Here is a 26,051-nt window from a genome sequence, read left to right on the forward strand (position 1 = left end):
ACCACTTGCGACCCTTTCCTTTCTTCTTCTGCTGTTGCTTGCGTGACCAGGCCGATTCCTGTTGTTTCTCCACGCGGGGACTCTTGGCGGCCGAGGCGGTGCTAGGTCTCATAACTTGTTCTAATCAAAATTCCTCGAGTATATGCAATTTTTGGAGGCTTATGTAGGGTTTTCGTTACTATTTAAGGTTGGAAAATGAAAGACTGCAATACAAATAATCATTTATTGTGCATATATCGGTACAGAGTTACCACTTGCGACCCTTTCCTTTCTTCTTCTGCTGTTGCTTGCGTGACCAGGCCGATTCCTGTTGTTTCTCCACGCGGGGACTCTTGGCGGCCGTGGCGGCGGCGCTTGGCGTCTGCTTACTCATGTCGCTGTAAAACAATTTATCGATTAGATACTGTAGAAATAAAATACAAGTTGTTTTGTTAACCTTTTGGACGCCAATGACCGATATATCCGCACCGTAGGTACAACGGCAAAGTCCGATTAATCGGTCACAGACCACAGAACAATATCGACCTACGTGCATATGCATAAAGTTCAATCTCAGTTTTGACACTTCAATGACGTGGCGTCTGAGTGACAGCTTTTGTGTTTGACACGGCGTCGAAAAGGTTAATAACCTGCAATATTTTACGATTAACGTGTGCTATGATTTGTAATCAGTCTTGTCCAGTAAAGACTGAGTTGAATACCGTATTTCATTGAAAGCCATCATCATCCACGATTGAAGGTCCTGATGTGCATCCGATAGTATGATACGCCATAGAGAAATATAGTAAGACAAGAGTGCTCACTCCATACATCAGTTCAGACTATTAATTTCAGTGTCTACATCTAGCATCGAGTAGCGGAACTATCAGTACTGCTACTTGACAATAGATGTAGCACCGACCGGAAAGTCTTATCTCAACAGCATAAGACTTTCCGGTCGGTGGCGACATCTATTATCAAGTAGCAGTACTGATAGTTCCTCTACTCGATGCTAGATGCTAATAGTCTTTTTGGTACTAAAACTGATGTATGGAGTGAGCACTCTATGTATTTTTTTCTCTATGGATACGCCCACGATTTCCATACTGAGCAGGATCGAATCAGGCGGTCTAGCATAAGTTGCATTCTCGCGCGCGAGTCCATACTTGAAGTCGCGCGCGATATCGCAACTCATGCTAGACCGCCAGAAAACCGGAAGCGAGTACAAGCGACAGGACCGAATGGGAAAAAAAACCGGCCAAGTGCGAGTCGGATTCGCGCACGGAGGGTTCCGCACCATCAACAAAAAATAGAGCAAAACAAGCAAAAAAACGGTCACCCATCCAAGTACTGACCCCGCCCGACGTTGCTTAACTTCGGTCAAAAATCACGTTTGTTGTATGGGAGCCCCACTTAAATCTTTATTTTATTCTGTTTTTAGTATTTGTTGTTATAGCGGCAACAGAAATACATCATCAGTGAAAATTTCAACTGTCTAGCTATCACGGTTCGTGAGATACAGCCTGGTGACAGACGGACGGACAGCGGAGTCTTAGTAATAGGGTCCCGTTTTTACCCTTTGGGTACGGAACCCTAAAAAGGATGTGGACATATTATAGATGGACATAAATTGTATATTATTGGTAATAGCATAGAGAAAAAAATACATAGAGTGCTCACTCCATACATCAGTTTTAGTACCAAAAAGACTATTAGCATCGAGTAGCGGAACTATCAGTACTGCTACTCGACAATAGATGTCGCCACCGACCTGAAAGTCTTATGCTGTTGAGATAAGACTTTCCGGTCGGTGCTACATCTATTGTCAAGTAGCAGTACTGATAGTTCCGCTACTCGATGCTAGATGTAGACACTGAAATTAATAGTCTGAACTGATGTATGGAGTGAGCACTCTATGTATTTTTTTCTCTATGGTAATAGTAATGTTAAATACTTACTACTGATCAGTGGCCGTGGTGGACATGCCCTGGCTGCCCTTGATGACGTCACGCCGCACGCCGCGTCGCTTACGATACGCCGTGCGCTCGTATTTCGGCAGCCATCTGTTTTGGAAACATTACATAATGTCAATACTTTTCAAATAATAGGGTTGGCCGGTTGAAGATTGCTACAGATGCCGCCAGCATAATCTCCCCTTTCAGTCCAAGTGGCAAATAGTTCTTTATTAATATTTTATGATATGGATGGATGGACCAAAACTAGAAACGGGAGCAACCTGCGACCTTCGTTTTTTTTCTTATTAAGAAAATCAAGTTCAAAAAGAATAAAATTGTTAATAAAAGACAGAGTTTCTGTCGTGTCGTAAGAGGGAGTTAAAAGGCTGGCCCAGCAAACAGAAGACTGGCGATTACTCCACCGACAAGAGCATAGCTTTTAAATATTGATGATGATGAATTCAAGTATGCTCGCGGAGCCCCACAGAGGCTTTACGGAGCCCTAGGGTTCCGCGGAGCACACTTTGAGAATGGCTGCTATAGATAGTGTAGTCAAAACTGACCTCTCTGGGTCCGGGGGCCGGGACAGGTCCGCATTGGGCGGCAGCTTGGTCTTGCGCTTGCGTTTCTGCTTGCGCTTCGTGCCCAACTCCGACCCTGGCGTTCTACAATATAACGTTATACAAAAATATCGTTAACAAATTAAGAGGCAACAGGAGTGGTCATTTCTCCATACAAACGTACTCGACTGTTTCCTCCGTGGGTTTTGAAGCTAGAGCAATGATTTTTTCAACACAGATTAATATTGTCAATATCTGTGTCGGACCGTTTTGCTTTTTTTGATATTTTTGTTTTTTAAGGCGCTAGAGCCCTTCAAAAATGGCCAAAATGGCCTAATTGACTATGCCACAATGAGAGGCGTGCTATTCAAAATTGACATCAATTAGTCAAAAAAGCAAAACGGTCCGACACAGATAATGTCATAATCATTTAGATTTCCAAATTTGGTTACGATTGGTTAAGTTTTGGAGGAGGAAACAGTCGAGTACGAAACCTCGATTTTTGAGATTTTTACGCAGGATTTTTCGCCCTGTCCTTATTGCACTAGTTTTAGGAGCCGCTTCCGTTAGCGAGACGGGTATATTTACCTAAAATATTTAAATCTTAGCTCCTGTTGGCTCTTAAGTAGGTAAGTACAAAAGAAAATCATTCGTGACGGAACATATAATAGTTTGTCAAAGGACTGTCTCATTTCAAACATAGAGAGAATCATACTATCTTTGTCTTACACTAGTACAGTCACCTGCAATAATATGTTACACAACGAAGGCCGCAAAAATATCTGACACGATCTTATTTTTAGAGCCATAAGAGCGTGTCACATATTTTTGCGGCCTTCGAAGAGTAACATATTATTGCAGGTGACTGTACTAGCACCCGAAAGAAAATGATGAGGGTTCTTACTGACTGGCAAATTGGTTTGACCAACTACATATAGTTTGTCAAAGGATTGTCTTATTTTAAACTTAGACAGAGAGAATCATACTATCTTTGTCTTACACTAGTACTAGCCTACTAGCAAAGAAATGGATGAGTATAGTTTTCCAAACTACAAGTCTTACCCGGGTGACTGCTCTTGCTTGCTCTGAACCGTTTTCTTCACAACCTTGGCTCCCATCATCCATTTCGACGACTCTAGGGCTTCGATGTCAATCTTACCCTGCAATTGTAGGATAGTATTAGATTTTGTTTGAAAGTATGGTGGCAGATCAAATTACGTCTTACTTACTTAATTACTTCTTTTTTAAGTTCCTTTAATATCGAAGGTTTGACAACTGCGAGATTGTTGGGTCAACAAAAACTCTAATGCTCGACAATTTTTAGCTAATATTATAACCGGATTAACCGGAACTCTATTTTCAACTCCTTCTGCTTATAATATTAGTTGTAAATTGTTTTAGTAGTAAGTACATTTTTCGTCAGTTGCGAAACTTGTGACATCTGGTGTCAAATATCGGTACTGATAGTTCCATTACTTGATGTTAGACAGCTGACGATAACTGTGTTAAGAGATTTCAGCGAATTTTTAGAACGTAGTTCCCAAGTTCCACCCGTGCGACTTGGGAATTTTCCGTCCCGACCCTTTCTGAACTTCGTTCCAATCGAGTGTTCCACGACTTTTTTTTTGTTGACATATATTCGTACGTGAGCGTTTTCCAAAAAAAGTGTACATTTCATTCATGTCTTCAAAATATTGACTTCTTGGGCTCATTTTACTCAGAATCATTTGTACATTCACGCCTCATGCATGAAAAAATGTGTCCCAAAATTTTGTATGAAAAATTTTTTTTCCAGTGCGTCACGTTCATACAAATAAAAAATAATTTCATACAAGAATGTGATGACCTGGAAAGGAATTTTTTGGACACATTTTTGATGTATGAGGCGTGAATGTACAAATGATTCTGAGTAAAATGAGCCCAAGAAGTCAATATTTTGAAGACATGAATGAAATGTACACTTTTTTTGGAAAACGCTCATGTGTATCATTTTGTATTTTCGTGTTTACGATCCGATTTTGTTTAAAATCGATATGTCTAAGGCCCACTTGCACCATTCCACTAACCCAGGGTTAACCAGCTAAACATGAATTTACCATGGATACCAGTACAATTTGACACTAGGTTAACGGTTTAACCGCTTAACCACGGGTTAGTGGGATGGTGCAAGTGGGCCTAAGAGTACGTTACAATAATACAAGTGTATTATACAGGGTGGCGCATTTAGATCGGTCAGTATGGGAAAATCTGAAACTATAAGACATACGACGATCTCTTCTTAGGAACCATGTCATCGATTTTAGTAACAAGAAAAACTGCATTCATACATTTAATTTTTTTTTATGTAAAATGTATTGAAAAAAATGGTGGCCATTTCGAAAACATACTAAAATAAATTAAAGGATATGAAAACAATGCATTTTATTCATTTCAGACATCATGTTTCATAGTAACATTTACTGCTTAAGACCTACACAATCGATATCTAAATAGAAATAATTTTAGATTTTTTTTTTCAAAACGTCCGGGTTCGATTCCCGAGCTGAGTACACATTTTTTTTAAATGTATGAATGCAGTTTTTCTTTTTACTAAAATCGATGACATGGTTCCTAAGAAGAGATCGTCGTATGTCTTATAGTTTCAGATTTTCCCATACTGACCGATCTGAATGCGCCACCCTGTATATCTCACCTCAACATTGGCCGGCGGCGGTAACCTCTCCGCCAGCTGTCTGGCTCTGGCCGGGTCAGCGGTGGCCAACGCTTTAACCAGCCGCGCCAGACTCCTAGCGTCATCGGGCGCGGCCCTGGCCACAGCCTCATGCGCGGCGGCGGCCGAGGCGGCACAGCCGGCGCGTGCGTGCACGCCCGCCGCAGCCTGCCAGAGCGCGCGTAGAGACGCGAAACGCTAAGGGGAAACAATGATACTAGTGACAGGGGGGTGTCACTCCGCAGTTTAGGTACATTTGGCCGGCGCGCCCATCCGACAGGCGTATAGCAGTGGGCTGCCGCTCGGCGCGCACGATAGTCGTGTCACGTGGCGCTCGCGCAAAATTGAAAATACACAATGGCTTCGAAACTTACTTCCGCGAGAATCAGACATGCTATCTCCGGATAAAAAATGTATGTTTACATAATCAACGTTTGTAATTCCTACATATTTATCTTAAAAACAATAAATCAGTGGGTATAGGTATAAAAACTTGTCAAGTGATAACCCCGTGCCGACACTCGCAGCTCGGTCATAAAACTGCGGCGCGCAAAGGAGATTCACGGTTCGTGCGCGGTTATGTTTCAATTTTGCTTGCAGGCGGCGATATAGGTGTATTTTTATACCTAAACCTGACTTTTGTGAAGGAGTGAATTTTCTGTACGGTAGTACTATTAGTAATTCTGTGCTAGTGATCGGCACGACCCGTGTCGCACGGTGTCAATGACCTCAATCATTATGTTAACATGGATATTCATGCGCGGCGGCGGCCGCGGCGGCGCAGCCCGCGCGCGCGTGCACGCCCGCCGCAGCCTGCCAGAGCGCGCGTAGAGACGCGAAACGCTAGAGGGGAAATTATCCGTTGTAGTTCGTATTTTAGGATTACAAAAAGACACGCAATATTGATGTATCATGTAATTGAAAAACGCTTTTTGAAAATCAGTACCTATTACTTATGAAAGCAAAAGAATATAAATAATTGTATATGATTTATAATTGTTACATATAAATCACGGCGAGACTTATTTTTCAAAAGTGTTTTTCAATAAAAATTAAGACACGTCACAGATTGTTTACCTTTTATCTAATGCTAAAAACGAACTATAAATAGTAACAGTTAATGATATAAGTTGGCAACTGTCAAAGATTTTACAAACGTTATCAGCACAGATTTCTCCTGTTTCTAGTTTTGTTCTATGGGATTTGGCTTTCGGGCCATAAATTCCAAAGAAAAACACTAATTTGACACAACCTAGAGGGATTGACAAGAAAACCTACACTGAAATGTAACCTAATCTCATCATTTTTGTAACCCTTTAAGTTGCGAAACCTTCTCAAGTTCCTTGTCAGCACAGAGCAACGTAACCAGAACACTACCCACTTCACACCTATATATGACAAACTAAAAGGTTTTAGTAATATCCTGGTCACGGTAACCAAAATGTAACTAACCTCATCATTCTTGTAATGCTCATAGACATCCTTGAAGAGTTGCGAAGCCTTCTCTAGTTCGTTGTCGGCGCAGAGCAACGTAACCAGAACACTACCCACTTCACACCTATATATGAGAAACTAAAGTGTTCGTAATATCCTGGTCACGGCACCAAAATGTAACAAACCTCATCATTCTTGTAATGCTCATAGACATCCTTGAAGAGCTGCGAAGCCTTCTCCAGTTCGTTGTCGGCGCAGAGTAACGTAGCCAGAACGCCGACAACGCCAGGGCGGTATTTGTATTCGCTCTCTTCTAATAGTTTGACGGCTGCTTTGCGGTCACCCTGTGGAAATTATAAAAAATGTAGAAATAAATTAGTGACTGAATTTTCGGTTTCGGCATAAAAATCATGTTTCAGCGGAAGGTTCGGTTTCGGTCAAAAAATAGAGGACCTACCGCTAACCACGTTCGACGTATTGCCTCTCTCTCGCACTTGTTTCGTACGCAAGTGTGACAGGGAGGCAATACGTCAAACATGGTTCGCGGTACCCAGTGCGGTACCGCTTTTGACCGAGCCGAATCTTACAACATTTACATTGAGCCACTTTTTTTAGTTTCAGTAAGTGAATTCCTTCGGACGCTGGTTAATTGTGATTTGTTAAAAACATTCATATCTTAAATTAATTTTGTATCAAGCTAAGAAATAAATTAAAAGTGGAAAAAAGTGGAGATATATCTTATTTTATGTCAGCCAAGTTGATCCGAAAATGCGATGTCTCGTAGTAGTACGAGCATAGCTAGTGGTTCAACACTTACACTCGCCAGCAGTACTTGAGCAGCAGCCAGGGTCAGGGTTCCACCTTCCTTCAGCAGCAGCTGAACGGCCTGGTTCTTCTTGCCGTCTTTGACGAGGGAGGAAGCTTCCACTAGGGCAGCACGCTGTTCTTGTTTCAGGGACTTGGTGAGTTTCACGCAGCATTGCTTGCAGAAGTCGGGCTGTAACAATTACAATTGGTTATTTCGGTATTATATTATATTGTTTAATACACTAGCAGCTGAAAGCTGATGCGTGTATATCACTGCACTTGTTTTTTTTAACGATTAATGTTCATTTTTTTGTTGTTTTAAGTGTTTGTCAAGTCTGTTTTTAAAACTGTTCACTGAAGGAGCACATATCACTGTTTCTGGTAACTTATTCCACTCACGTACGACGCGGTTCGATAGAAAGTGCTTCCTAGGATTGCTTGTACTGGGAACTCGAATAATCTTTGAGCTGTGGCCTCTTAAACGATGATTATTGCTCATAACAAACAGGTCCTTTAGTTCAGGTAAGTCATAATAATCATGTATGATCTTGAATGTTTCAATGAGGTCACCACACTGTCTTCTTCGCTCCAGGGTTGTCAAACCAAGATTGGCAAGCCTTTGGTCATATGGCTTATTACCAGTGATCGGCACGACCCGTGACGCACTGCGGGATTGCGAGCAGAAATCATAATATGGACATGATGAGATTATAACATAACTCCGTGATTTTGTTAAATAGAATAATTTTATTGTATGATATATATTTGCAAATATACGATAAAGTGTTAAATAAGCTTATAAAATGTATAATTAAATGTTAAATAAAAAATTGATATATTACTATGTGATTATATACCTATTTTGAACTTGATGTCGTTTTATTTAATGGTAAAAATCATTCATCTTCCTGTGTGGAATACCTTTATGTACTACAATCGGAAATACTGACTTCCTAAAAAGACCGAAATCTCGGGGCATATCCATGTTAACATAATGATTGAGGTCATTGACACCGTGCGACACGGGTCGTGCCGATCACTGCTTATTACGTAATCCATATACCATCTTAGTTGCTCTGCGTTGCACCTTTTCAAGTAAAGCTATATCCTTCTGAAAGTATGGACTCCAAATTTGGTAAGCATATTCAAGTAGAGGCCTTATGTACGTCTTATATAGTTTTAGAAATAGAAATATAAATAGAAACAGATGATTTCTGCAGATTATTAAGGTATACGCGTCACATCCCCGACAAAGTAGTTTTTTTATGAAATGCAAGACAGACTTAGACAGAGATTAGACATACCTGGTTGGAGTAGATGGCAAGAATAGCCTGGTTGTAGGTTATAGAGGTACGCTGGCGTGAGTTCAGCTTATGCTCGAGCCCTTCAGCCGTGGCCGCTTTCATACGCTTCCGGGAATCGAACACGTTGGTATCCCTGAAAATACAATATGCATTTTAGTGAACAAACATCGGTAAGAAAAATAAAATAATTTAAAATATAGACTAAAAAGTAGATAGACTAAAGTATAGACTACTCCTGCTAATATGAATTTGTTACTGTATTCACAAACCTATTTTGTAATCGTAGCTTTGTTACTTTTAGCTTTATGTTGTTACCTAGCGCTATATATTTTAGATTTATCAGTAGGTAATCTAGTAATCTGTGGACGATGTTGTTGGTCTCACACTTTATTACCCTTTGTATTCTATTTCTGTGTCTTAACCCTGTGTGTTACTGTTTTTTGTCCCAAATAAATTGAAAAAAAAAAAAATGCCAACGTTTTATGATCTTCATCAGCGGGGCAGCATGGTTGCATTTTTATTGCTTATCAATATGCCTGTCACTTTCGCACTTACATACTTACTAGTGGCTCTGTGAGCTGTAGACCTCGCGAGCAGAGCTACAAACAAAAATTAAACGAATACGCTTAACCCGCGCTTGATAAATAAAAAAATAAAATAAAAAACAACTATACGAAATTTAAGTATAAAAAATACAAAAAGTTATGTAGCAGTATACACAATTACTGGGGATGGAACCAGGGACCTGGGGATGCAAACAAAAAAAGCGAACGTTTGCAAAAAAAGCCATTATAGTTCTTACTATAGCTGACGAAATTTAGCTACTCATTCTCAAGTAAAAACTAAATATCTAAATACCGCCAAAACCAGCGATACAAATTTTCTGAATTTTTGGCCATTTAATCTATAAACATATCTCAAAAAGAAAAAAACACTTATGATACCGATACTACTATTTGTTTAGGCGGGAGCTATCACGACTCCGCCATTTTGAAAAAATTCCAAAAACCGGATCGACAAAAAAAATTATTTAGTCATAGAATTCGGTCACAAAATTTTGCGAAAATCGGTTAAGAATTTCGACCTGTAGAGGAGAACATCCGGACATACAAAAGCAAAATGCCCGAATCAAAACGTAGACCTTCGCTACGCTTCGGTCAATTAGAACGTGACAGGCTATAAAAATGCGACCGTGCTAACGCCGCAGCATTCGTCAAACAATGCGCTAGTAACAATTTCTTCTAAAAAATAGGGATGAGTAAAAAATTCGAAGAAATGTGAACCTCCCCCATTATTAGGTCAGAAAAGAAAATAATTTGACCTTTCTCAGTAATAAGGGGCATTATCTATGAAAAGGGACCTTATTGTCGATGGCGCTTACGCCGCACAGCGTCGCGCGGCATTGTATTGATATCGGAGCATCGTTAATAACGGCGTAAGCGCCATCGACAATAAGGTCCCCAGGGATCGGATACCGGTATTTTTTGGTATGGGAACGGAAACGGTATTTTTTGGTTCTTTGCTAATTACTTCATTTCTAATTGGGCAATCTAATAAGGGCCACTTGCTCTATTCACTAACCCGGGGTTAACCGGTTAAATCTGGGGTTTAGCATGGTATCCAGTACAATTAGACACTGGATTAACGGTTTAACCGGTTAACCCCGGGTTAGTGGAATGGTGCAAGTGGCGCTAATACGAAGTCGTAACCTAAAAACACAACTGAGTCCTACATTTCGAGTATAAAATAATTCGAAAAATATGGTTATTTCTAAGTTTTTGCAAAAAACCGGTTCCGATCCCTGAAGGTCCCTTTTCATAAATAAAGTCACATATAATAAGTACAGACGTGAATATTATTTTTTTTTTTTTTGAACTGACCTGTTAATGACCACAAGGTTGTTGCTAGCGATGGCAACCAGGGCCTGGTCGCTCGGCTTGTCCTTCAACACGTTTTGGTAGATGGTTGCCGCTTCCTTCTCTCTACCCATCTGTTGTAGGCAGTACGCTTGTTGCACCCTAAAAAGGAACAGGAACACTTGAGTTACTTTCATATGTTTTATCAAATATCAAATATCAACATTTATTCAGCAAATAGGCCACAAGGGCACTTTTACACGTCAATATGGAATTTACATACAGCAAAAAAAAAACACATCAATAATTATAAAATACAACTAAGCCGTAAATATCAAATCAAACTAACATAGAGATGTATAAAGCCTCTAAATGTCGAATTACAAAAAACGCAATAACAATAGTATTGAAAAAAAAAACACAAAGATACAAAAACTATAATCTAAAATTATTTAGAGACGTAAATGTCTCTAAGTGTCATCATAACTAAAAGATATATAGTAGTTAATCAAATTATCCTTAGAGATGTATAGGGTCTCCAAGAGTCAAAATCCTGTATACCTAATTAAAACATTCATTAAATTAAAGAAAATGATAGTAAAAATAAAATAGCATACGAGAACCGAATGAGGTGTGTCCATGTAATTATACTCAAAAATAAAGTTACTAAATATAATAGCTCGTGTTAGCTTAAATAGACCAGTCTCCACAAACAGCACCCGTTCACGAGTATGACGCGTATCTCAGCCATCGCCTCTCTCAACCTTCATTCGGGAAAGTGGCGACCCGATCAACAACGCCACCGTAAGCAAAGACTTTTAAGCGAGCATGACATATTCAAGCTACCGGGCCATTTAATCACTACATAGTATAAAACAAAGTCGCTTCCCGCTGTCTGTCTGTCTGTATTTATGCTTAGATCTTTAAAACTACGCAACGGATTTTGATGCGGTTTTTTTTAATAGATAGTGATTCAAGAGGAACGTTTATGTATAATTTGTTAACCCGTGCGAAGCCGTGGGTTGCTAGTTGAATATAATTCTTAAAAAGCCTCTGAAATAGACGTTCGCGGAGTTTCCTCAACTAGTTTAAAAGGCCTTAGAGGAGTTCTATTACCTAGGCATTCTATACAATGCCGAATGTTTTTCTGAGTTTTTATAAATGCCTAGTCATATTATAGAAAAAATTGCATTTCATGTTTTGCCTTGACATTTTAGCCATTTCATGTGCCATCCACGTTGTTAACTGACATACAATAAACCTTATTGCAAAGACATTAGGCCTCCAATGGACAGGTAAAAGCGTTGCTGTAAGACTTAATACCTATTTACGCATTACTTACAGTGTAAGTAATGCGTAAATAGGTATTTTATAGAGTACTGGTACTGGTTTTCTATACAAATACAATACTGGAACCGGGAATACCCGGTTCTCGCCATACAAACTCAGTACCGGGAGCATTCCCTACTGACTGCTATAACTTAAATACACAAAAATTTATAATTAACTTTAATAAACAATTTCTAACAAAATGTAATTACTGACCTGATGATACCCGCTTCCTCTTTAGCCTCGTCCTCAGTGCCTCCGTCTTCCAGAACACTCTCCGAGCAAGCCTGCTCGGACCTCTTCAGGACCGGCAGGGCCTCGTTGTATTTGCCACGCATGGCCAGAGTGCTTCCGACATTGTAGGCCAGTTCATAGGTGGTCTCGTCGAATTGGGGTAAGTCTGCCGACTAAAAAAGGAGTTGGCAAATTAGTTTTTTTTTCTATCTATCTATCTACGAATTTGTATGATTCCATGTACATATGTATATTTTCTAAATCAAATTTCTATTACACCTTATGTGTATAATTGCATGAATTCTATAGTGATTTAAATTGTATTTTTTTTCCTTATTTTCTCGTAATGCATGTTAATTATAAGATGTAATTATTTTTGAAAAGATGTGTCCCGCCGAGTTTGTTGCCGGTCCCATAATGGGATACCCTCCTCCAATTGGAGGGGATTTAAATCTTCTCGGGGCAGAGGTGTAGGGTTGGAGCCGGTCTACCTAGCTTTATTTGACGTTCATAAGCGCATTGTAATTATGCCTACTTGAATAAACTATCTTTTATCTTATCTTATCTTTATCTTATCTATTAAGCCCTTTTATTCTGAGTTAGAGTATGTCTCTAAGCTCAGTGTGACACTTGGCAAAGGCCTCCTCTAGCTCTTTCCATTGGGGTCTGTTTTTTTTTAAACATGATCTTTACTCAGATTGTTCTGATCAAAAGGTTAGTATGAGTAATAAAATCTAACAATAATTTTGGTTTGGAATTTGACACTTGATTGGTGCTGTACTGACGCCATTATGTTGTGTCTGCATGTCTGAGACGTTACCATAGACTAGGAATCCTCTAGACGGAGTTTAGAGCAATTATTTCATGAAACCGATGCTGCCAAAAATACGGGGGTGCGGGGGACGAGGTGAGCGAGTCCGATGCCGTGATTGGTCCGTTCAAAGACACGGACGTCACACAAAGACACTTTGACTCGAAAATGGAGTAATACTACCGTATATTTGTGGCAGAGGGGGTAGCGCTACTATGCTCAGTCTGGAGGATGTCTTAAATTGACTGTGGACATTACTGGCCGCATGCTATTTCTATGAGCACTTTATCGGAGTGCACGAAGGTTGATATTGGGCTGTAGCTGCGCACGTCAGTTGGCGTCCATCTAAATTTGCCAGCCAAAAAGCAACAGTGAGGACTTACACTCAGAATTTAATTTTGATTCATTGCAGGCGCAATATCGCTTCCATGGGACTAAAGGGGTTAGCTTGTGGTGCACTTCTGGACTGCAATAGTAGGTTTATCAGTCACTTGAATCTGACAGAAAATAGAATCAAATTCTCAATTAAAATACCATTGAGTGTACTCTAAATGCTTACCGGGTTCAGGGCCCCTAAATTGGCAACAACGGCGGCCATGTTGGTCTTTCTCTCATCCTCATAGTCGTCTGTGGTGTTTTTCACGATGTCCCGATACAGGTTGTAACAGTCTTGGTACTGCTCCAAGCGGTACAGGATTTGAGCCCTGTAAAGGTATGACGCAATAAAGCAATGGGTTAGGATTATTAAGACTGCATTCAAGTTTAACAGGTCATAAAAATAATTTATACAACTAGTTAGAAGTAATTGTAACATGATTAATGTTACTACAAATTTTATAAATGGAGAGTATAGAAATTGGTTTAGTTACCTATTAGAAAATTATAGCTATACTAGCTTGGACGGAAATTGGAATTAGCCCACAGTAGTTCTTACTTAACAAGTTAACATGCATGAACATGTGGTATACTTTTACCTCATACAGACATCTCATGAAATTGCTGAGTAAATAAAGATAGTTTCATTATTTTTGCCTAATAAGTTTTTATGGAATATGACAAAACAGTAAGTTGCAACACTATGAGTATTAAGTATGTATTTTTTCAACAATAAAGTACTTACCTCAATTCTTTCAAAGCAACAGTCATCTCCGGCGCATTATCCACAATCTGCAGCGCATCATTAGGACAATTGAGCCGGTACTGCGCGTAGGCCTTCTCGAAGTGCAGGTCAGCCGCCAGCGCAGCATTCTTAGGGTTCGTGAGGACGGCTAAGGCCTCCTTGAAGTTATGCAGCTGGATGAAACATATCACTTTGCAGTGAAATGCTTTTTGTTCATTTGGTGCTATTTGCAGGACTGGAATGTTTATATTTTATGATTAATTACAGGTTATTGTTACTGCAAATGTTTTAGAGGAATTTGGATGCAAATAAAAGATAGTTTAAGTCACATTATGGTCAAGGAATCTATTATAGTAAGAAAATGTACGGAACGATAAGATTTGAAATGGGTTGGAGATCATTCAGACTAAAAAAATTACTTTACTGATGTAATGGCTATATCTATATTTTATATATTAATAAATAAGATATAAAAAACAAAGAGAAAAGAAAAACTTTCGAAAAATAATCGTTTTTGTGACAAGATTGTGACCCGATTTTTGTGGTTAGAAACATGAAGTTTAGTGAAATACAAGACTGTAGACTTACTTTTCCCTGCAGCTTTTAACGCTCTATCATAATCTCCGCCTTGACAAAATTTATTTAATTCAATATAGGCCTGAACAAGGTTATTTTCCTTGTTGGCCGACATTTTTTTTTGACAACTTGGCATGTAAACGCAGTGTTGCCAGAGCGCTTCCAGCTTATGTACAGTCGTACGTCAAAAAAGGTACGATTTTGATAAAAAAGGTACGGTTTTTTTATTAGTAAAATTTTCTGACAGAAACAATATTTCTATGTGGGTGGGGGGTATGGTGGGTGGATGAGTATAGTTTTCCTGATTGTTACTGACTGACAAATTGGTTTGACCAACTACAAGTGTAGTGTACACGTCATAGTTAACCAATTTTGTTTGCATTGATATAGGTACATGAAAAATAAAATTTGTCAAGCCATTTCCGTCAGTTGAAAAAAGCGGCAAATCTAAAAAAAAAATGGTGCGAAGGGTTATGGTCCAATAGAAAACTTAAATTTCGCGCCATTTTATACTGATTAAGTTGTTTGACCGGCTATAAATGGCTGGCTGAATTTTGACTACCTGAGTTTTGTAATCTGGATAATAATGCCAAATAAAACGAAATACACTCAGATGACTATAGCTGGTCAAGCAAATCTTGTCAGTAAAAAAAGGCGCGCAATTCAAATTTTCTATGAGACGATAACCATTCGCGCCTACATTTTTCAAATTTGCCGCCTTTTTCTACTGACAAGATCTGCTTGACCAAGTATAAGTAACTTTTTACTGGATATGCAAATGTACATAAGTATATAAATTAAAAAGAAATGCATTTGAATAAGATTGGTAAGATAAACAAGTTGGCAGATAAGTAACAATAATTATGTAACTTCCCTTTTTAATAATAAAAGTAGGATTTAGGTACGACAGCCCGAGAACAAATTCTTTATCATTTTTTAACTTCTTTTAGCGTTTTTATTATTCCTCGAGCAACTGCATTAGAAGCAATCACAAAGCAATATGAATAATATTACACATAAATTATTTAATGTAGTTTTATGGATAATTGCCAATAACCTATCAGGGTGCCATGTCATCTTTTTCCATTGTAAGATCTATTCTATTGTACCATGGTTTGCAATAAACGATATTACTATTAGCAAAGCACAGGTAAGAAAGACACAACTGCCGACTGCAACTAAAGAAACGTGTATTTTCTATAGTATATGGTACTTTTTTATGGTGGCTATTGTTGTCAGATTAGATATTTTGCCCTGAACAAACCATCCTGAACCAATATAACGAAAAAAAAAGTTGATAAACAATTGTACATCAAAAGGTACGGTTTTAGTACGATGTACGCTGCGTACAAAAAAGGTACGCAAGGTAAAAAAATAGTACGTAAAACCGTACTAAAAAGTACGATCTGGCAACACTGTGTAAACGTCACATCGCCATCTCCGCCGATCATTCGTTTCGTTATACGCTACTACTATCGTACCTTCTTTATTGAAGTTACATATATTATTTATTAATAGTTTGTTGAAACTTAATAAGTTGTATTTGACTAAAAATATTTGTTTTTTAATAATACATGATTTTTAAGAAAGTTTTTATTATATCTATTAAATTTCAGTAATTTTCTAGGTTTCGATTTTAAAGTTGTGAGTTATAAGGAATGTACTTTTTAGTTCTGAAGTTGCACGCTGATTGGTTGAAAAACAGATGATTGCAGCAGATTAAAAAAAAGTTATGTCATTGTCTCCTTCATAGTGATGAGTCAAACCGCAAAATTTTCAAACCGGACAAGTCGACTCCGATTAACACCCAAACCGGTTTGGCCAAATCGAATTAACTTCAACAGTTTTTAAGTATCTGTAGTTCAAACCGCACCGTGTAGGGCGAGTATTCACTTGGTTTTGAGTCGACCAAATCGATTTATCAATTTTACGGTTAGTTCGATCCTTAGTTAGAGTGGTAATCCTTCCGTCATTCAGCTCATTGTCATTGTGTATTTTGCCGTTGCCGTTTATGTTTGAAAAATACGGAGTGTAATCTCGTGGTTCTGAGTTAAAGTTGAACCATTTTTGTTCTAAACTTGTATAAATTTGCGTGTTGAGTCATAAAAAGTGACAATGGATTACTCTACTATCAGCAACAAAACAGGTTGCACAGAAATCGTAGACATAACTAATGGTGACCTGACTGAGAAGTATTACTCTCTCAAAAAGCAGTTCGACAACTTATCCAGCAATTACGATGCCACAAAACAGGAGCTACATGAAGCCACACGAAATCATAACATAGCTTTAGACGGGCAGAGGTATTTAACGGTCGAACTAGAGTCCCATCAAGCTGAAGAGGCGCGGAGAATGAATGAGCTGAATTCCAAAATATCTAAGCTTCAGGAGGACATTTCAGAGTTGCGTGAGGAGCGTACGGAACTGATTGAGAGTCATGCTAAAGAGGTGAAGAAGTTTGAAGATGAAATTCGTCGTTTGAAACAGAAGAACGCGTTTAAAGAAGACAGAGAGTCTCCGGAGCGTGATACAGGGGAGTTAGACGAAGCGCGGGCCGCTTTGTCGGCGGCGTTGCAGGAAGCCGCGGCAGCGAAGGCGGCGCTAGAAGAGACTAAGGCTGAGATAGCATCCTGGAGGATGAGGTGAGCTTTTCACTACACTTATATCGACCGGGATATGAACCGTGATTACCTTTTCTCTTGTTTTCGAGCTCCCGATATTTCGACGCAGTTACACGCATGTTGTTCACGGGTAACTGAGGATGGGTGCCAATGTTGTGTAGACCATGCTCGGTCTACACTCATTCGTGTGAGAGATGAAGCTTTTATTGTTTTTTACATCTTTGAAAGGAGTATTTAATGCCTAGTCTGGAGACTTGATGTTTGGCAGTGAAGCAAATATAGAATGAAGTGTCTAAGGATAATCTGGCCTTGAAAGAAAGAAATAAAATAAAATAATACTTATATAGATTTCAGAGACAAAGTACTATATGCTCAGACCATGTCTATTTGTACTGGCTTACAGCATTCCTTATGCAATCATCCTTGAACCTTGTTAAGGAAAACCCTTTGAATTCATTGATGATGATGCTGATGCATTCCTGGTATCCCTCATCAGGGAATAGGGCTCCCAGAATAATTCTCCATTTGTTGCGATCTCATGTGGCTACTTCCAACTCTTTCCAGCCAAGTCCAGTTGAGCCAATCTTCTTCTCTGAATTAATTTGTAGATTAAAATTAGTGGGTTGAGTTTATCGAACAAGCGAGCGAAGCGAAGTGAAGTTCTTACATTCAACTTGGAGCACACGGCTGGCTAGGGGCACGTCCCGGCATTTCGATGTTTTTAAGCTGATCTATCAGAGGATAGTTTGATACACAATAACTTAAGTAAATTTGTTCTAATTTCAATTAAATTGGGTACATGTGTAGTTGAGGGCATTATATTTTAGTCATTAAATTATGAGCAGGCTCGATCAAGGGGTTATTGAGCTAGAAGAGCTTAGAAGGCTAAAAAGCTATTTGTCAGGGGTCTTGCTATTCTGGTCATTTTTTTTAGGGTTCCGTAGCCAAATGGCAAAAAACGGAACCCTTATAGATTCGTCATGTCTGTCTGTCTGTCTGTCCGTCTGTCTGTCCGTCCGTATGTCACAGCCACTTTTCTCCGAAACTATAAGAACTATACTGTTGAAACTTGGTAAGTAGATGTATTCTGTGAACCGCATTAAGATTTTCACACAAAAATAGAAAAAAAACAATAAATTTTTGGGGTTCCCCATACTTCGAACTGAAACTCAAAAATTTTTTTTTCATCAAACCCATACGTGTGGGTTATCTATGGATAGGTCTTCAAAAATGATATTGAGGTTTCTAATATCATTTTTTTCTAAACTGAATAGTTCGCGCGAGAGACACTTCCAAAGTGGTAAAATGTGTGTCCCCCCCCCCCCCTGTAACTTCTAAAATAAGAGAATGATAAAACTAAAAAAAATATATGATGTACATTACCATGTAAACTTCCACCGAAAATTGGTTTGAACGAGATCTAGTAAGTAGTTTTTTTTTATACGTCATAAATCGCCTAAATACGGAACCCTTCATGGGCGAGTCCGACTCGCACTTGGCCGCTTTTATTGCAAGAAAGTATGGTCGAGTTTGGTATCAAATAAAGTGCTCGGCTTACACATTTATAATATAGTTTTTAAATTTACAATTTTAAAATAATGATCTTACATTTTGGCGAACCGCGAGTTCTCAGTTCGGGGCGAACTACTAGTTACTTCCTTAAGGATTTGATTTTAATTTTTATTTCTAGGTCCGAAGAGCTGGTAGCCGAGATGGGCCAGATGCGTCAAGCTGCAGAGCTCCGACGCGAGGAGTTGCGGGCGGCGGCCGAGCGCGAGGCGGCAGCACTGGCGGACCTCGCTGAGGCACGCGCTATGCTGCACCAGCCTGATGAGGGGCCGGAGCATGGTGAGGAAATCTGCATTTTCTCAAGTCAATTTTCATTTAATTTCATTTTTCATTTCATTTATTCGGTTCAATCAATCAGCACTTACAGATAAACTTTACGTGCTAATTGGCATTACATTGCTTAGTGTCTAACATGCATTAACTGCAATAAATACAATAAAATACATTCGGATTAAATCAAAACTTAAACTGTACAATATCGAATAATTATGGAATTAGGAACAATATTAATGTCAAAATCTTCTAAATAAAATAATGATAATAATTTAAATGATATGTACCTATATAAGATCAAAATCAAATAAAATAAATATGACTATTTTCATTTTTAAAAATACGTCACATTACACTCTAATAGGATTAATATCAATGTGGGGAAGACGATAGAATTGATTGCAGGAAAGATAGTCATAGCCAGTGATCGGCACGACCCGTGTCGCACGGTGTCAATGACCTCAATCATTATGTTAACATGGATATGCCCCGAGATTTCGGTCTTTTTAGGAAGTCAGTATTTCCGATTGTAGTACATAAAGGTATTCCACACAGGAAGATGAATGATTTTTACCATTAAATAAAACGACATCAAGTTCAAAATAGGTATATAATCACATAGTAATATATCATTTTTTTATTTAATAATTAATTATTATTTATAAGTTTATTTAACACTTTATCGTATATTTGCAAATATATATCATACAATAAAATTATTCTATTTAACAAAATCACGGAGTTATGTTATAATCTAATCATGTCCATATTATGATTTCTGCTCGCAATCCCGCGGTGCGTCACGGGTCGTGCCGATCACTGGTCATAGCACAAGATCTCTCATATTTGTAGCTGCCAAGACGAGCAAAGCAAAGCGCAAAGGCACTAAGTACCTACCTTTTCTCGAACCACTTTGTTGTTTTTTTAAACCCTCATAACTTGGGTTTGGATTATATTACATTTCAGACATAATCAGAAGGAAGAGCCTCACTCCTGCTCTATTTTACTCTCTTTTTCACTATTTAAGCTTTCAGCGCATCACCTACACTACACATTTTACTACAATGTTGTTTCTAATTACAGCCGCCAAAGGGAATTCCATCTTTGCTGAAGTAGAAGACAAAAGACAAGAGATGGCCAAGAATCTTATACAGATGAAGCAAACTAATGCTAGAGTAAGTAAATTACATCAAAAATATAACTGCTAAAGAAAGCTTAGTTCAGTTGGTGACATGAATATAGATCTATTATGTAATGACACTACACAAAAAAACTTAAAAAATCTATTGGCTGTGTATAACTTTAAATGCTTAGTAGATTTTAATACAAGGATAACTAGCCACTCTTCCACATGTCTAGATCATGTTTACTCTAACTGTCAAGCCGGCATAACGCATGCGTCGCCTGTGACTACTAACATAAGCGATCATCTCGCGGTACGCTGCGAGGCGGTGTACCGGGCTCGCGCGCCGCCTGCGCCGACGCGGCTGGCGCGCGCATTCACTCATGCGAACCGAGCTAGTTTTGTTGAAGCCATTTACAGCATTGACTGGGGCGAACTGTGGAATCGTCGAGGGCGTACGGCTGACGAGATGGCGACGTCTATTATAAATATAATCAACAATAAGTTTGACATTTGTTTCCCACTAAAAATTATATGTAACCGTAAACCACATACTTGGCTATCCGATGATATTTTTAATGCAAAATTATTACTATTTGACATGATAAAAATAAGCAATGTATTCCCTTATGACGAACGTGTAAGCCATATTATTTCGATTGCGCACAAAAAATATAGTGAGCTGGTAAGGCAGAGTAAATACGATCACTATATTAATATTATTGCAAAGAGCCAAAATGCCTCAAAATCTATGTGGCAAATTGTTAACAAAGAGCGGGGTCAAACGTCACTCCGTCCTCAGACTGATTTTACAGAGATCGTCGTGAACTCGAGCGGTGCAGGATTTGGTTCCAAGCAGGCTGCAGCGAGCGCTATGAACCAACGGTTCGCGTGCGCGGCGGCAGCGTGCGGTGCGCCGAAAGCCGACTTGCCGCGAGTGCGAGTTGCGCTAAACCTTGCTCGTGCGACCGCTGACCGCAGCTTTCGCCTGCGGCCGTTCTCTGCAGAAGAGGTTTTTCATATGATTACTAAAGTTATTCCACATAAAACTACGAAAGACCTCTACGGGATTTCTATGGAGCTTTTATACATTGCCGCGGCTCCCCTGTCACCAGTGCTGGCGGGTCTGTATAATCAATGTATCATTGAAGGTGTGTTTCCCTCCCCCTTGAAAGTGAGCAAAATCTCACCTCTTTTTAAGGGGAAAGGAAAAAGAGAAGACATTGATTCCTACAGACCCGTCTCCATTATACCGGCGGTAGCAAAAGTGTTCGAGAACGGCCTTAGTTCGCGCTTAACGGAGTTTTTGACTGCAACCGATGCCTTGTCCGAGCGTCAATACGCCTACCGCGCCGGCCGCTCGACATGTGCGATGACGCGCGAGCTGGTGAGCCGTGTAATGGACGCTCGCGAACGTAGCCAACAGGTCGCAGTGTTGTGCTGCGACTTATCGAAGGCCTTCGATGTAGCTGACCACGGCGTTCTCGCTATTAAACTACGCCATTACGGTATCGAGGGCAAGGCTCACGCACTCGTATGTGATATGCTGCGCGGGCGGTCACAAGTGGTGGTGTCTGACGGAGGCAGAGTGAGATCAGAGCCTATATCTACGACAACGGGCGTTGCCCAGGGGTCGTCGGTATCCAATATACTTTTCTCTTTGCTTCTCAACGATCTACCAGAAGCCATAGTGGAGGGAGAAGTGTATATGTATGCCGACGATGTAGCCGTGGTAGTGTGTGCACCTAGCATTGACAAACTCGAGCAGTGTCTGAATAAAGTCGCAAACCAGGTGTCACAGTACTTCAGTAGCAATGGCCTGGTACTAAATATAAATAAAACCCATTTTATTCACTTCAACCTCGGGGGTAGGGGCCCAAGAAACCTTGGAGTATTTGTGGATGGTACCCAAGTTGGTCAGGTTCAGACTGCCACATTCCTGGGTTTTGAACTTGACAGAGGGCTGCAGTGGGAATCGCACATAAGCAAGGTATGTAACAAGCTAGCGAGCGCCTGCTTTGCCCTGCGTCGTCTAGCGAGAGTTGTGCCCAGAAATGTGGTACGGTCATGTTACTTTGCCACTGTACACTCGCTCCTACAATACGGCGCAGAGCTGTGGGGCCGCGCTGCCGAATGGGAGCGTGTCTTTCGCATGCAAAAGAGAGCCGTCCGAGCGATTGTGCAGGTGGGTCAAAGCACCTCCGCAAGACCTTACTTTAAGGATCTGCGGATACTTACTCTGCCCTCCCTTGTGATATTCCAAGTGGCTACATACGTGCGATGTCACCTTGACGAATACTCAAGTGGAGCGGATATCCATGGGCGAAACCTACGAAACGCCCGAAAACTCGTGGGCGTCAAGCATAAACTGGCGAAATCCGTAAAAATTACACATATAATGGGTCCAGCAGTTTATAACCGTCTGCCACCACACGTCACAGAAGCGCCGTCACTAAACAGTTTTAAATACAGGTTAAAACGATGGCTTATCGAGCACACTTTCTACAGTTTTGCAGATTTCGCTAATTAAGTAATTAGGGACCTAATGTAACTGTAGGTATATGTAAGTACTTTTATTTGACATTGTATTTTATTATGCTAATTTTAATTAACTTAATTGTTAATTCTTATTTTATTTTTTATTTTTAATGTAATTATGAAAAACGACATGTAATATGAATTATTATGAATATACGAATATGAATATGAATATCAGTCACAGAATAAATAGTACTAGGTACAGAAAACACTCTCTAACAAAACGCGTCTATTAAGACAGATATGACCGCTAGGTGGCGCAAGCACGAGCAAGCGCCCGTTCCGTAGCGGTATGTACAGTCAGCTGCAGAGATAGGTGATCCCCCCTGCCTACAATCAGTCTATGCAGGGGGGGGGGGTCACCTCTCTCTGCATATGACTGTACTTGTTGCGACGCGACGCCTGAGGGCCTACCGCGAACCACGTTCGACATGATGCCTCCCTGTCACACTTACGCACGAATTTACAAGTGCGATAGAGAGGCAACACGTCGAACGTGGTTCGCGGTAGGCCCTCTGGTTCTATTCCTATCACGGTTCATGAGATACAGCCTGTGACAGACAAACGGACAGCAGAGTCTTAATAATAGGATCCCGTTTTTACCCTTTGGATACGGAACCCTAAATATTTAATGGAACAAAACAAATGCAACTCTGTTCCTATTGAAAATGATCTTAATTTCATTGAACTTATTAAGTTCTATCTTTCCATACAATAAAAGTTACCGAAAATTTTTTTTTTTTTCGTATGGCTTTTTGTGTTACTCTACTTCAGAGATTTAAGGCCTGTGCATACCGGCTTGCGTGTGCGTGACGTGCGCGTGCGTGTGCGCTAAAATGTTGGAGCCGCACACGCACACGTCACGCAAGCGGTGTGCCGTCTCTCAGAAGGATCTGTATACTACAACGCTGCACGCGCACGTGCACGTCACGCACACGCACCCGGTGTGCACAGGCCTTTACAGTTTTTAAGTACTGTACCGCTTCTATTGTTAAGGTGGTCAGATCTTCAACTTGCCCTTGGTATTTGGTTAGAGGACAATCAAATACCTTGTGGTGTACGGTCTGCTCGGCTGCTCCACACCGACATACTGGTGATTCGCACCAGTTCCATTTGTGTAAATAAGCACAGTTTCCAACTGCCGTCCTTATTCGATTCAGCATGCACCAGACGCGATATATAATGATTGTCATCTTTTATTTATGCCTTGAAAGAGCTTAAGAGAACGACGGATTTTCAGTCCGCGCTTACCGCATACTACGCGTATACCTACTCGTGGCTTAAATATGGTATAATACTATGGGGAAATAGTACAGATGTGAAAGACTTATTTATACTTCAAAAAAAATGTATAAAAATATTAGCTAATATATACTGCCCAGAAAGCTGCTTACCGTATTTTAGGGAATACAAACTTCTCACGCTGACCTCTATATATATCTTGGAAATGGGTAAATTTGTTAGAGAAAACTCAAACCTATTTACCTATATCGAAGATCAGCCGCGACGATATGAATCCCGATTTAAAAATAACCTGGTAGCAATAACAGACTCTAAATTAAAATTATACAGCTCAAGTCCGTACGCTATGGCCATAAAAGTGTACAACAGAATAGATAACAGCATAAGAGCAGAAAAATGTAACAAAACCTTTTTGACTAGACTTAAAACTTATTTGATTGACAAATGCTACTACAATTTAGAAGATTTTTTTACTGACCCGTCCGTTTAGCAACACCACTAATTTTGTGCACTAATATTAAATTCGACCATTATTTGTAAGTAAGGTTAAAATGAATCAATTTGTTGACATACTGCATTAACCCACTTTTACTACATTAAATCTACATTCTGATTACTATATACTCATTAACTAGACATTACTTAATAATTAAATCGTTGCCTATTTGTATTGAATACACATATTGACAATTAATTGACTTATATACTTACTTTTATATTATACACATAGATTTAAGATTAGATCCTAAGCATGTATGTTTGCTATGCCCTCCCAGGGTCCATGTGGAACTACCCAAACATTGTAATATCTATAAAAATACCATGGTTGCAATAAATAAATATAAATATGAATATTGTTTTCAGCTAAGAAGAGATCTAGCCAACAAACAAGCAGAGGTGGAAGCGTTGCTACATGAGAAGCAGAATATATGGGAGCAACAGGCTGGAGACACCGCTCACTACGACAGGGAACTTATTGGTACCTAAGTTTTATAAATCCTAATATTTTTTATTCTAGCAAAAAGCGATTGCGAATTTTCAGTTATAAACTACAGATAAAATTATTATTAAAAACAAGATAAGATAAGATAAGATATTATTTATTGTATAACTGTGTACAAAGATGTTGACATAATACAATTAGGAACCAACAGTCTATCCATCACGGACGTACAATATATTAATGACTAACCTATAACTAAATAACAAAACTAATACATGCATACACTATTATCATAATCGTCAAATTCTTTCATGCTGTAGAAGACTCTACTAATAAGCCATTTTTTTTAATGGTTTTAATTTGGTTACCTTCGACAAAAGTTGATTTGTCGTAAAAATCCTTATGTTGGACTTTACATCTTAAGGCATCTTAACTCGCGTTCCAAGGACATTAAGTCCGACTCACGCTTGACTGCACATTTCTAATAGGTTTTCCTGTCATCTATAGGTAAAGAACTATTTTGTGTATCTTTTTTTATAATTTTAGACCCAGTAGTTTCGGAGATAAAGTGAGGGGGGGGGGGGGGATGGTCGGACAGGCAGACTGACGCACGAGTGATCTTATAAGAGTTTCGTTTTTTTTTCCTTTTGAGGTACGGAACCCTAAAAACAGGAGCCAATAATGGTGAATGTATTTAGCACCTATTTAAATCGACGTTTCTTTACAGAGAGCTACTCGGAGCGCATAACTCAGCTAGAGGAGATATGCGAGCGCCAACGACGGGAGTTATCGCGCTGGTTCAAGTCTCTACGCGAGGCCTCGCCTTCTGCTCGCCCTGAGCCGGGCTGGTTGCCTGTCGTGCTCGATCATCTCAAGTAAGACTATCTTATCAACAATAACATTTAACAAGAGAAAGCTACTCGGAGCGCATAACTCAGCTAGAGGAGTTATGCGAGCGCCAACGACGGGAGTTGTCGCGCTGGTTCAAGTCCTTACGCGAGGCGGGCTGGTTGCCTGCCGTGCTCGATCATCTCAAGTAAGATTATCTTATCAACAATAACATTTAA

General features: G+C 39.6%; 2 protein-coding genes across 2 annotated transcripts; one reads left to right on the forward strand and one right to left on the reverse strand.

The window, feature by feature from the left end:
• Positions 1–209: 209 nt before the first annotated feature.
• LOC134649948 (signal recognition particle subunit SRP72) lies at positions 210–14,823 on the reverse strand. Its single transcript, XM_063504745.1, has 13 exons — positions 14,688–14,823; positions 14,100–14,334; positions 13,539–13,683; positions 12,151–12,341; positions 10,630–10,767; positions 8,750–8,882; positions 7,456–7,635; positions 6,824–6,982; positions 5,187–5,402; positions 3,557–3,654; positions 2,498–2,599; positions 1,938–2,042; positions 210–377 (listed from the first exon to the last, which is right to left on the reverse strand). Exons 1-13 carry the CDS (start codon positions 14,809–14,811, stop codon positions 248–250), a joined length of 1,956 nt encoding a protein of 651 aa, XP_063360815.1. The 5' UTR covers positions 14,812–14,823; the 3' UTR covers positions 210–247.
• A 1,853-nt stretch (positions 14,824–16,676) lies between these two features.
• LOC134650469 (protein Spindly) lies at positions 16,677–25,866 on the forward strand. Its single transcript, XM_063505423.1, has 5 exons — positions 16,677–17,317; positions 18,987–19,144; positions 20,222–20,313; positions 24,906–25,020; positions 25,712–25,866. Exons 1-5 carry the CDS (start codon positions 16,791–16,793, stop codon positions 25,861–25,863), a joined length of 1,044 nt encoding a protein of 347 aa, XP_063361493.1. The 5' UTR covers positions 16,677–16,790; the 3' UTR covers positions 25,864–25,866.
• The last annotated feature ends 185 nt before the right edge of the window (positions 25,867–26,051 follow it).

This window comes from Cydia amplana, chromosome 8, assembly GCF_948474715.1.
Source record: "Cydia amplana chromosome 8, ilCydAmpl1.1, whole genome shotgun sequence".
In the NCBI taxonomy this organism is placed as follows: Eukaryota; Metazoa; Arthropoda; class Insecta; order Lepidoptera; family Tortricidae; genus Cydia; species Cydia amplana.

Excerpts from the sequence above, each read along its gene's own strand:
- LOC134649948 (XM_063504745.1), bottom strand. The coding sequence starts at position 14,811 with ATGCCAAGTTGTCAAAAAAAAATGTCGGCCAACAAGGAAAATAACCTT. Across the intron at positions 12,342-13,538 it reads ATTTAGGGGCCCTGAACCCG|TCGGCAGACTTACCCCAATT; the intron begins GTAAGCATTTAG and ends CTCCTTTTTTAG. Across the intron at positions 5,403-6,823 it reads AGCATTACAAGAATGATGAG|CGTTTCGCGTCTCTACGCGC; the intron begins GTTTGTTACATT and ends GTTTCCCCTTAG.
- LOC134650469 (XM_063505423.1), top strand. The coding sequence starts at position 16,791 with ATGGATTACTCTACTATCAGCAACAAAACAGGTTGCACAGAAATCGTA. Across the intron at positions 17,318-18,986 it reads ATAGCATCCTGGAGGATGAG|GTCCGAAGAGCTGGTAGCCG; the intron begins GTGAGCTTTTCA and ends TTTTATTTCTAG. Across the intron at positions 19,145-20,221 it reads TGATGAGGGGCCGGAGCATG|CCGCCAAAGGGAATTCCATC; the intron begins GTGAGGAAATCT and ends TTCTAATTACAG.